Below are 12,645 nucleotides of genomic sequence, written 5' to 3' on the forward strand. Positions count from 1 at the left end.
CTTTTCTATGGAAGGTCCCACTGAATAGTTCAAACCTCTCCGCGCCCCAGTAGCAGCAGAGGGAATGCCTTTCTTTTAAAAGAAACTGACAAGAAAAAGCACAAGTATCGTAAGATACTTATAAATAATCAGACTCATCTCTTCCTTTTGATGTTTATACAAGTGCTTTTTCTTGTCAGTTTGCATTTTCTAGGACCTCTGGGATAATGTTTTAAAAAGTAGTGGTATCTGTTTCTGGACCTGAAAGGATCCTCCATCATTCTATGTTATTTTCTGTGGATTACTTTATCAGGTTAGGAATACTTTATTAGAAGTGTGGAGATGATTTTCACATTTAATCTGTTCATATCATAAATGGCCCATTAGCATATTTTCAGTTGTTGAATCACCTTTGCTTTTTGGATAAACGTGATCTGGTCATGATGCACGATTCTTTAAACACTATTGAATTTCACTTGCCAATATTAAGGTTTTTTCATCTTTGTCCAAAAAATGAGATTTGGTTTTTCTTCTGTGATTTGTGTTGGATATTTGGTACCAGAACTATGCTAACTTTATAAAATGGAAAATATATATTCTTCAAACTAAAGGCCTTTTTTTTTCAGTTCTCCTATTTAATTTTGCCTTAGGTTGTCTCTTTATCGTATTAGTCATTTCAGTGAGCCAGATTTTGTCCTTTTTTAAATAAAGACATTCATGCATGGAACTTGCTTAGTTACTCCTTAGGCAACCTTCCGAGTATTGGTACGTTTCTTTTCCCCAAGAATTATTTAGGAGTGTGTTTGTTTCACTTCTAGGAGTACGGGTTTCCAGCCACTTATCTGCAGAAACCGATCACAGGTGTTCCTTTGTGTTATCCTGGGAAAACCCTCTTCCAGCCTTACCTCCGCTGCTTGAGTTGAGGGGGCTTAAAGTCTGCTAGGATCGCACCTTGCAGTTCTACTAGTTTTTACTACACATATTTTGAACTTCAGTGTGTAAATAACCAAGATGTTTCCCCCTTAAGGTAGACGTCTACAGGCACCGCCCCAAGCCATTCCATGAACTACAAGAAAACCCCAAAATACAAGTAAAGTTTTATTAAAAAAAAAAAAAAGTCTAATTCACTTGGTAAAGGACACCAAGTGTATATGACAAAGGAAATAAATGCCCTGGGATTAGGAAGACAACAGAAATCAAAAGACCTTTAGTTCTCAGGAACCAGTGTTAGAGAATGCTGATTGATTGACAATCCCCAGAAACAAGACGGGAACGACAGATGAAATGTTTCAATCGGTATTAAAAAAAAAACAAAACACCGTATCAGAAGAGAAGACACAAAGAACAGCACTGCCAATTGTAGGAGGAGGAGAGCATCAACCCGAACCAGAATTCACCATGTTTTTCTTGGAAGGGGCCTGGACATTAAGCAGAACTTGAACTTTTCCCCTAAAAATGGCCTGGCCACAGGACTGCATCTGTAAACACTGGGTATATCTTTCCTCCTACGGTAATGTAAAAAGTCGGACCTCAAAAAGATACTTTTAAATCTGAAAAAGACACTTTTCGCTGTTCTAAATTACAGGATTTTAAACATTTTTTTTCTATATAATACAGCATCATTTAAAATTTTATTTAAAAGCAATGGATTCAAGCCTGCTTTAGGCTGAAAAGAAGTCCTTAACTTAGTGGGGACGGCACCTCAGCTTGGTCCCAAATATTCTCCCCTGTTACCTGTTTCTCAAAAAGCATGTCATGATGGCTTCACACAGGTGGAAACCACGGAAGACTGATTCGGACCTGCTAATGTTAGAGGGAAGTCGACACGTGGGTGAGAGATGACAGTCAGGAGTTGAGGTCTCCTTGCTCACCAAAGCCACACGACCAGAAGAACAGGGTCCTGCTACCTTGATTTCTTTTCCACCAAAGTCCCACCATCAGATGCTTTTCACTACTTAAAAAGCTTGATAAAGCAGTTGATAAAAACTTCAAAGAAGAAACACAGAATACCCCTAAATACAGCAATGTCTTGTTTCCATCCAGTAGCAATTAGGTCTCCAGAGAAGCCTTCCCTTTGTTGTATTATTTCCTTTGGCTCTGAAAACAGACCGAGCCTCCTCTTTGCCTGCGCTCTCCACCCAGAGTACCAGAGTCCTTCCTTCTGCTTCTGAGCAGACTCACCTTTTCACAGAGTTGCTGCTTTAACGAAGACTTTAATGAAGCAGGATTGTCACCAAGGTCCGTGATGGCAGGAGAGTCTTTAGATGAAGCTTGTTTCCTAACTTGTTCCTTTCTTCTCCCATTCCTAGAGTGCCATTCAAATACCAGCACCGCCCCCCACCCCCCAAGAAGAGAGTTAGTTATCCTCTGTAGCAACCTCCATCTACACAGAACAAGGTCAGGAGAAATGGTTTTCTGAAGCATAGAAGCATTTCGGAATAGAGATGGCGGTTACGTTTCCACCGTGGCTATTTACGATGTGGGGCACCTGCCAAGAAGGTTTTGAGGCTGTGGCAGAGCAGAGCTCACTGGGGTGATGTGCAGTGTCGGCCACGGAAGTGAGGGAGCAGTAACTCAGGCTCGTGTGGACTGAACGGTCAGTCACTCAGAATCTGTCCAGCAGGGCAGGCAGGACAGGAATCGGGAGCAGAGTTTGCCACAAGCAAAGGCTGCCCTAGGCATGTTCTTTACTGTGCAGACGAGTAAAAGATTAAGAGCACTTTTCATCTAGCCTCAGGGAGGAGCCCAGTAACGGCCTCTGTCCTCGTTTACACCTTACCAAGCCTTCACCACCAGTTGGCTGGGGGGCTTTAGGCCAATCCTATCACCTCTCTGAATCTGTTTCTTTCAGAAGGCCTTTAGAATCACTGACTTTTTGACTGGAAAACTGGCCAGCCTGTCTCTGAACTGAGGCGATCGCCCTGGAACCTACGCATAATCGAGTGGCGGACAGTTGCAGGATCAAGTGTCCTCAGGCTGACTGGTCAGAACGCTTGAACCCAGCGCTCGCGCCTTTCTGGTTGGTCAGAGCCAGAGACTGAGCCAAAGGCGGAGCGCAGCCCGAGCGCCTGCGTGAGAGCAGAGCCCCCTCAGAGCCAGTGCCTGAAGCCGGGGAGTGCTACCCCGGGGCAGAGGAGGGGCCCCCCCTTCGCTGTCCCCTGGTGGCCCTGAAGGAGGCTGGGCGTGACCGCTTACCTTCGCTTTCTGGAGGACGGTGCCTTTGCCCGTGACCATGACCGAAAGAGGCCTGTTCTTGAGCGCTGTTGCGGAGTTGACCGGCGTACAGTCTGGGGCAGGGGTGGGGGCGGCAGCTTTGGGCTGTAGCGGTTAAGAGGAGAGCGAGGCCTGAGCCAAGGGCAGGACGTGTGACCCGCTCCCCCCAGCCCCGCTCCGGGCGGCCCTGCAGGCGACTCCCGCCACTCACCCGGGGGCTCACGTTCTCCAGGTGGGTGGTGTCCACCGTGGTGCCCAGCGTCACGGGCCCGGCCTCCGCCTTCTTCAGGTTGTCCTTCACCTCCACCATGTTGAGCTCGAGGTCCACACGCCTTCTCTCCTCCACCCTGCACTCCTCGTCGATTTCCTTCAGCCTCTGCTCCAGGCTGGCCAGGACTCCCTTGTCTGCAAAGGGAATTAAGCTGGCTGCAGGGAATGGCACCCCCGGCGGGTGTGGACCACAACTCGGGCTCGCCACACTCAGAGCAGGCTCCGACGTCTGCATCCTGCAAAGGCTGGAGAGTGCTCTGGGGGAAGAGAGCTCTGCCTTCACCAGATGGCATGGGTCTAGGTATTGAACCTTCTGGTAGGTTCTTCGGGGCTCTCAGTTGTTTTGATACCTGCTATTGTTGCAGCAGACCCCCAGGGAGAGAGCAGCTTTACTAATGACCCCTGGCGGATGGCTGTGCTGTTTCTACCTGCCCCACACAGTCCCCTCAATCCTTCTGGCACTCCGGGGTCCCCTAAGCCGATGGGGAGCGGTGGTCCTCAGCCCTGGCACTTCCTCAGTCCTGTTTCATTCTCCCCCCGGAGTGCTCAGGTTGGTACTCGAGCACCAGGAGAGGATGGCTCAGGACTCTCCAGCGAAGCCACATGGCACCATGGTTTCCCCTGGCAGTGAGTTCTGGGCCGACAGCCACTAAGATGACGTATGCCTTCTTTCCAAACCAAGGGTGAGCAGTCACCTGTCACCCCTGTCTGAGGACAAGCAGGCACAGGGGCCGATGTTTAAGAAAAATTTATGGAGAACAAGCTGAGAAGATGTTATTGATGGTTTTGGAAGTGGAGTCCTAGATCAGTGGTCAGTATCTGTGCTTCGAGAATTACTTTCTTTTGCTCTGTGGCCTTATTAGCTTAGGATCTTCAGGCCGCTTTGCCAGGAGAATAAACTGTAGTGGATGTTTTCTCTTCTCCTGCCCAGAGAATCCACATGGGAGAGAAAGGGCCGGGGCTCCCTGCCCTGCCTCTCTGCCCAGCTCACGCTCCAGGTTTGCAAGGACTGTCGGGGATGAGCCTCTGGTCATGCTCGTGAGCACATGTCCCAGCTCTGCAGTCTCGGCCAGGCCGAAAGGAAACCGAGCCCCCGTCAGGAAGCAGATTAGCGGTTGCCTAGGGATCGGAGGGTGGGGGGAATGGGGAGTGACCGCGAACAAGGATGGGCGGCGAGATGTTCTGAGGGTGTCTGGTGCTGATGGCACAAACCGGGGAAGACTAAAAACCACGGCGTTGTACACCGTAAATGGGGCGGTTGTACGGGCTGTGACCTGTAGCTCACTAAAGCTGCTCTAGGACAAAGAAAGTGGGTGACTGGCGGAGGAAGGTCATGGGAGCACAATCATGTTCGAAGCTTCCAAGGAATCAGCTGGGGTTGTCCCCAAACCTGCTTCCACCACTTGCACTTGTGGGTGCAACTCTGTAATTTACATATTAAGTAAGCACTGAGATGGACTCTATGAAAATGAGGTAAGTGCTTCAGAGGGTCCCCTAAAAGGCAAGTTTCTTCTAGGAGATGGCTGCTGAGTGATGGGGGAAGCATCTGGAAAATCAGCTACACGGACTCTGATTTCTTTGCAAGTGTCTTAAATTTTTGTTCACTTTAACGAAATGAAGACTGGGGATGCTGGACAGGGCGGGGGAGCACCCACCTGCACCACAGATGGACGGGGCGAAGGCTAATGGGCCGCAGGCAGGTGCACAGATCCGGATTCTTCCTGCGGAGAGCCCACCCCCCTGCCTGCCCCTCTCTACCTGGGAGGCCCCTCACCTGTGCATTTTAACACGGTCTCTCTGAGCTCCCGTTTCTCTTTCCGGAGTTGAGCCAGGTGCCCCCGGATTTCTTCCTTCTTCTTCTCCAGCCTCTCTTTCTCCTCTGTGTACCGCTTTACCTCGGCTTCTGTCCTATTCTTGCCAAGTTTGATCTCTATGGACCCAGAGAGGAGAAGCCCCAGGTCAGCCAGGCTGGGACACAAGGGCCGTCCCAACGTGTCTCCTCCCCCCCCCCCCCCCCCCCCCCCCCCGCCACCCCCCAAGGCTCTGGCAGTGGGTTGAGGTGAACACCAGGCCAGCCTGGCAGGGACAGACAAGGAAACTGGGCCCACACTTTCTCTGCTGTGTGACCTTGGGCAAGTCTCTTCACCTCTCTTCACCTCTATTCCTGCGTCTGAAAGGGAGGGAGCTGGACTAACTTCTCAAAGCCATTTCCAAACCATCAACTCTTATCTAACACAGGCACCTGCTGTGGTCACCCTCAACCTGTCCTTCACAGGTGGGCTGGCCCCAGCCGGGGCGACGGCCGCAGTGTCGGGGCAGCTCGACGGGAAGGAGACTTTCTGCTGTTCAGTCTGGACTTTGACTGTTGTGGTTCTTGGGGAAGGCTCCTGGGGCTCTGGACTCTCCTGCCGCGGCATCTGCTTTGGGAGAAAGCAAACACGGCTCAGCTGGCCCAGGGACTGCAAAGGCGGGGCCAGCCTACCTGCTGGGGGACGGCCTTACCTGCAACTCGGGGTTCTCTGGAGACTCCGCCAGGGGCTCATCTGGGGCAGGGCCCGGGTCTGCAGGGAGAGTCTCGGCTGGGGGGTCCGGGTGGGATGGCGGCGGGGACTGGGCCCGAGCCTGTGCACCACTGGAGCTGTGCAGAAAGGACTTGACAGGTGTGAGGTCCAGGTACACTCGGTCGGGCTGGGACTCGCCTGGGGCCTCTGTCACAGGGGCAGCTTCCTCGGGAGTTTCCACCTGCAGAGAAGAGACAGGTGGCTTTCACCTTCGCCTCTGCCCGCTGGGCTGTGGAGGGGGCGCCAGACCTGCCTCCTGTCCGTGCCCTGCGCTGGAGTTCACAGGGGCCCCCCCTCCTGGGGAAGCTTCCAGTGAGCTGGACTTAAAAGGCCAGGGTTCAAGTCCTGGCTTTGCCATTCAGGAGGTGGGAGACCCAGGACATAATATTTACTCTTCCTGAATCTCATGTCTTGATCTGTAGAGAAGAGACTAGTGCACGTCCCTGTGGGGCGGTGAGGATTAAATGAGACAATCCACAGAAGCCCTCAGCACGGCACACAGTTCCGTGCCCAGTAAGTGGAACCTGCTGTCACTATGATTGTTCACTACCAGTTTGGGCCTCAAAGGTTAATGGTGTTGCTGTTCCTGATCCCGACTCCTCCCACCCCTCACCCTGCCCGGGGTGGTTCACCAGCTATTTGAGCTAGACAAGTCCCCAAGCCAGGTGCACTGCACACAAGATGGCCTTGTTGCACTAGGTTCCTGCACCTTGCAGGTGACTTGGAATCCACCCGTCTTAGGGACCATCTGCCGATCTCTGGCATCGAGGTTTGGTGAGGGGAGGACAGGACAGCCCAGGTCGCTGCCCAGCCTGGGTCCTCACCACAGCCGTCAGCTCCGATGTCTCCACGTCGTCATACAGCATCTCCTGGTGGTCCTGTCTGGGCAGGCCGTCAATGTAAGTGTTCGGCTCCGAGAACTTTCTCTGCATCAGTCTGGAAGACCCGGCAAGACACAGCGAGAGGCGGATGAGGACAGGGCGGTGAAAGCCACCAGTCTCCAGGGATTCATGACAACAAGAGGTGCGGCAGGAGCTGCAGGCTGTGCGGGAGACCTGGGCACTGGCATCGACCTCATTTTCAACTTTGTTTAGGGTTATCTCCTCCCTCTCTTCCCAGGCCCTTCTTACTGGAACTCCCAGTTCTGAATTTCTCTTCCAGGAAAACAAACTTCCCTTGCCCCATACCCCTCCTCTCCGGATCCTACTGCCTTCTCGCCCGGATTCCTCCCTTTTAAGACCTCCTTCCAACCACGAAATCCTTTCTCATGTCATCACGATGCACTTGCGCAGCGCAGCCCAGGCACCTCCCTGGTTCTGCACACGGGAAAACGGATCCCACTGCGGCAGCTAGGCCAGCTTCCACGAGAGCCCCCCCCCCCCCACCACCCAAACCCAGGAGCGCTTCTCCCCGAGCCCAGTCCGCTTGCCTGGAAAGCAGAAGTATGGACCCTGCATATTCCAGAGTGGGCTAGGACTCCACAGGGGAGCAGTAAGGAAAGCGGATGGTCAGGAAAAGTACCAACTCTGCCGTAAGGAGTTGGAGAGCGTCCACCAGGACGAGGGTGCTATGCGCCCCCCACCCCCGGGCCTGGCTCAGCTCCTCGCTGCTCCCGGGCCCGGGGCCTCCCGCTGCCGGGTAGAACTGGGCTGACCCTGGGTTCTCAGCTGCCGCCTGCATGACGGAACAGGCCACGGGAGGCCAGCCTGGGCCTACATCTCGAAGCGTGGCTGGGAATCGGAGGGTGCAATGCAGCAGAGCCCCTTAGCACTCACAGCAGAGAGGTTTTGGCCGCACTGACGATGCAGGAGACCCTGTCGGCATCCACGTAGTCGTAGGTGAATTCTTCCGGGTCTGTCTTGGAGCCTGACTCAGAGAGCAGGAGGCCTAGCCAGTGGCCCATTTCCTCAGAAGACTTGGCCTGGAGGAGGCCGAGAGGGACATGAGCAGAGCTGGAGTGTGCCGTCTGGTGCCCAACCCTCCTGGCCAGGCCAGCAGCACCCCCAGCCCAATGCCCAGGCCTCAGAGAGAGGCGGGGGCCACGCGCCCTCACTGTCACTAGCTTGTCTCATCCCTGTGCCTCCAAACATCTCCTGCCCCCGGGGATACCTTGCTGCCCCCTCGCTGATGCTGTGAACGTCTGTCCCAAGTACCAAATGTAATTCACGGACACGTATTTCTAGAAGGCTAATGAGCCCGGAGAGCATGCGTTTGAGGTTGACGCCTCTATTTTATAAACTATCACGTGGCAGTCTATCACCCTAATCCATATATACAAGACCAGATCCCTAGTTCAAATTTATTTTTGTCTACAGTTTCAATAAAGCCAGTCTTAGGATAAAGGGTATCTTAAGTACCTGACACCGAGTCAGCTGGCTCTGATAAATAAGGAAGGAAATCCCGGTGAAGCTGGAGCTGGGACAACGCAGTCTAATCCAGTACATACACTGGGTATCTATTAAAATGCCAACTCTTTCTTGCCTTTTTAATGAGAAAACATTGGGAATTCTATGAAGACTCCAGGTTTACTTTCACAAGGAGAGCTTCTCACTGGCCTGACACCACTCAGCTGTCCTGCCTCATCATTACTCCGTGGTCTTCATCAGAGAGGCATTTGACAAAGAGCTGTGAGCGGAGCTCGACACCGAGCTGCTCTCTGTCTCCTGTTCCTTTTACAGCGGGCGTTTCCATCAGCTTTACGTGGGCACCCTTAGCTCCAGCCACCACCCTCTCTGCCCTGGGCAACTGTGACCGCCTCCTTACTGGTCTCAGCGTGGCCCTTCTTGTGGCCCTCCCATCCCTTCCCCTGCCCAGCAGCTGGAGGAAGCATCTCGCAATCCCAAGCTGAGCAAGCCGCCGTCCCCTGAAACCCTCCAGGGCGCCCCCTCGCTCTGAGGATCAACCCTCCCAGCCTCATCGCACAGCACCCCCAGCCCATGGGGCTTTTCCACAGTTCACAGCACCCACCCCACGGCTTTCCAGCACCTGTAACTAAGTCATCCACTGGGTAATTCGTTGAATAACATCTCAGTCTCACACTAGAATCCAAGTCCCATGACTGCGTACCTGTCTTGTTCACCACATTACTGTACTGAGTAGATACCTGTCAACAGGACAGCTGGGTGGATGAACACAAGCCTGTCCCCGGGCTCCCCTCTGGGAAGCAACTGGGATGCGGAGCTTTGAGCCACCAGAGGGCAGTATTGGAGCACAATTTGGAGGAAGACCCCCAGCGGGGAAAGGACCAGATGAACGGGGTGAACCAGGGACGGTGCTTCCCCGCGCATGTCAGGAACTCTGGCTCAGGCCTGCCCCTGCTCAGTGCAAGGCATTAGGTCACCTCTTATTTTTGTAAATGTAACATCACATCAAACAGAGGGTGGGGAGTGGGAGAAACATCATTGTATCACAAACCTCATTCTTCCCCCAGATAAGCACTAACAATCGTGGTCTCTATGTCCGGGCCCCATCTGGCGATACACAAACCAAATCAAACCCACTGTGAATCCCCAGAAGGTTTTTCAAGCAGCTCAGGGAGTTATAAATACTCCTGCCCTCGGTGCAGGAAGTAGCTCATTGTCCCTTTCCTACAACCCAACCGCTCTGAGGTCAGAAAGGGAATGGAAATTTTTTTTTTAAATGCAAAGAAGTAAAACACAAGAGAGTAAAAAAAAAAAATATATAAAAAAAAAACCTCAAAAAAAAATGCAGGGCTACACGGCCTCCCTGATTGTAGGATGACGGTCTGTGAAGCGCAGCCAACAGCCCGGACCCCCGCGCCCGGCCTCCCCTCACAGGCCGGCAGTACCTCGAGCTTGGCCAGCTCCTCGCCGCGGTGGAGGATGCGGAAGGAGTACAGGTGGTCAGGGCTCGGGTCTGGGACCACCTCACAGCCCACCAGGCTGAGGGGCTGCTGGGCGACCTTGTTCCGGTTCCGGTCCTGGTAGAAATGCAGGTGACTGTCCCTGACGGAGCACCAGCGTGACTTCCACTGGCTGTTCACCAGCACGTTCAGGTAACCTGCAGGAGGGGACAAGGGCGTCCACGGCTGTCACCGCGTCTGGATCTCCTGGAATCTTCCCCAGAATCTCCATTCCCAGACCTGTCACGCTTTGCCCGAGGAGCGCTCTCACCTCAAGGAGGCTGGGGATCTCAGCACCTTCTTTGCCCTGCCTCTGTGTGCGTGGCCAGACCCTTGGAAAGTGGACCGCAGAGCTCTGCTGCGTTTCCGACTAGGTCTGGCCCGAGGGGAGGGAGTCGTGTCGCTGGCCAGAGCAGGCTGGCTGGGTATGTGTGCAGGACGGGGCTCCCCGCCTCATGCCCCGCCGGAAGCAGCCCTCCCCGCCCTGGTCACTTAGGCCACGTGCAGCCAGGTCCCCAGCCGGGGTCGCCCCACTGCAGGTGCAGTCAGCTCCCCGGCCTCTAGAGCCTTAGCTTCCTCAGCGTCCCTGACACACGGCCTTTCCATCACCCGGTCACTCAGCCTCAGCCTGCAAAGCCCTCCTCCCCTTGGCCGGCTCTCTCTCATCCGCCCAAATGCGGCTAGACTTACTTGACCCTCCCTGGGGCCTGCACGCCCTGCTCGGCCTCCCTTCGGAACCTCCGGATCCCAGAACAGTGAGACCTGCTTCCATGTCAGCTCCCCCAGCAGATACTGAGCTTCTCCAGGGCAGGAACTTGCCACCTTCCCCTCCAGTGCCCAGGGTACGAAGCCATGCGACAGGTCACAGTGCGTGGCCACGTTCCCACCCACCCAGTGCTGAACATACAGCGGGGATCATGAGTTTCTCAGAGCCACACAAACAGTAGCACAGAAGAATTCAAGCTCAAGCCCTAGGAATTCTGGCTCATCCAGGCAAGTACCCCACTTGCCCATCACAGTTCTCTGGACCGAAGAGAACTCTGGGTCAAGAAAGCAGGGAGCACAGATGCCAAATCTTGGGAAGCAGAGCAACTATGTTCTCTGTCACCCTTCCCCAGCCACAGGGGACAGGAGCACGCTTCTCTGCTGGAGAGGCTTTCAGCAATAATCCAGCCACATCTCGCAGCGACTCACTGAGGCCAGCTCTCTGTGCCAGTGTGCCCCCCGAGGCTGCAGGCAGGGGCCGGCAGAGCTGGGTCACAATCCTGGTGTCCTGGCCAGAGAAGCAAGGGGCTCCAAAGGGAGGCCCCATCTGCTGACGTCCCATTCCACCCACCCACCCTGCCGGCCTCAAAAACCAGAACTGGACTAGGACTTGGGAAAGGGGCCCAAGGCTGGGACACGGGTTCCATGAGGAGGAGGAAAAGGCCTCAAGGTGGACAGTAGCAGCCTTCGGGCCCCGGGAAGAGCTCTGAGCCATGAGTCCCAGGTTGGGGGCCCGGACAGAGGCTCCCCCCGGGTATTTTCTGGGAAAGGCCTCAGTTTCCTCAAGACAGAATGAGGGGAGTAGAGATGACCTCTGTGAGCCAAGCGGCACCCAGACACACCCTCTGTACCAGCAACGTGGGCTTCCGTCGTCCCCTTAATGGTTCTCACTGTCCCCATCTCTGAGTCCTAGCTCCTGCCCAGGGTGGGGGGGGATGCCACCTCAGCCCGCTCAGCCCCTGCCCGACCTTCAGGGCTCAGATCCAGGAAGCCCCCTCTGACCTCGGGGAAGGAAAGGTTCCAGCCCCGAGTCCGTACAGCTGCTGCGGTGACACAGCATGTGGCTTCGGGGTCGGAAGCCACCACGGCGCTTGGGCTGTGAGCTCTCAGGACCGTGTTCTCCCTCTGCCTGGTCCCCCTTCCCTCGCGCTGCTTGCCATGCTCCTTCAAGACTGATCAAAGGCACATAACTGTTCAAAGACCACGGGGAGGACAGCAGTCGGGGACCAGTCACTTGCACAAAGGATCGAGCACTGCAGCAAGACCGGGGCCGGTGAGGCGTAGTGAACCACCCGCAGGGAAGGGGGACAGAAACGGGAGCCGCAGGGCTGCCGGCCCTAGAGATGCTTAAAGCGAGCCCTGAACCCTCCGCGTGCGCTGTCCCAGCCGCCTTCCCGGTTCTTACTGGATGTCTCGAGGGACCGGTCCGGAGGCTCCAGCGAGGTAGATTTCTTCCTGCCCAGATTCATTAGGTTGCTCAGTTTGAGGCCAGGGGAAGATTTCTTCTTGACTGTCGAGATGAGAGAAAAATCTGTCAGCATTGCACACAGCCCGTTGACACGCCGCGAGGAAAAGCGGGGACAGCACACCCGTTCCCGCTGCCTCTGCCCCTCCGTGTGCACACATGCATGCACGCGCGTGCAAACACGTCTGCCCCCCAGACCAGGAGCCACAGTCCAGGGTCAGGTATCCCTAGAAACACACACTCAAGAGGGGGACACCAACTCCATTTTTTAAAAAGATAATTTCTATTTTTTAAAAAAGATACATTTATTTGAGAGAGAGAGAGACAGCAGAGACAGGAAGGGCAGAGGGAGAGGGAAAATCTCAAGCAGATTTCCCACTGAGTCTGGAGCCCAATGTGAGGCTCGATCCCACGACCCTGAGATCATGACCTGAGCCAAAATCGAGTTGGATGCTCAACTGACTGAGCCACCAAGCGCCCCACACCAACTCCTCTTATAGACTATGTCAGCACTTGAGAATCTTCACAGA

At 54.4% G+C, this 12,645-nt stretch overlaps 1 protein-coding gene across 8 annotated transcripts in view; it reads right to left on the reverse strand.

The window, feature by feature from the left end:
• AFAP1L2 (actin filament associated protein 1 like 2) overlaps positions 1-12,645 on the reverse strand; it is a 108,137-nt gene that overhangs the window by 11,939 nt on the left and 83,553 nt on the right. For 2 of the 8 annotated variants that reach the window (XM_021700212.1, XM_044916162.1), the window contains 10 exons: positions 12,056-12,160; positions 9,832-10,043; positions 7,799-7,944; positions 6,848-6,959; positions 5,965-6,204; positions 5,705-5,882; positions 5,237-5,392; positions 3,404-3,597; positions 3,175-3,297; positions 1,071-2,284 (listed from right to left, as the gene is read on the reverse strand). In XM_021700212.1, coding sequence (XP_021555887.1) covers positions 2,258-2,284; positions 3,175-3,297; positions 3,404-3,597; positions 5,237-5,392; positions 5,705-5,882; positions 5,965-6,204; positions 6,848-6,959; positions 7,799-7,944; positions 9,832-10,043; positions 12,056-12,160 — 1,493 coding nt within the window. In that variant the 3' untranslated portion in view covers positions 1,071-2,257. The other 6 variants (XM_021700216.1, XM_021700210.1, XM_021700213.1 and 3 more) reach the window with 5 other exon arrangements.

Source organism: Neomonachus schauinslandi, chromosome 6 (assembly GCF_002201575.2).
Source record: "Neomonachus schauinslandi chromosome 6, ASM220157v2, whole genome shotgun sequence".
Lineage (NCBI taxonomy): Eukaryota > Metazoa > Chordata > Mammalia > Carnivora > Phocidae > Neomonachus > Neomonachus schauinslandi.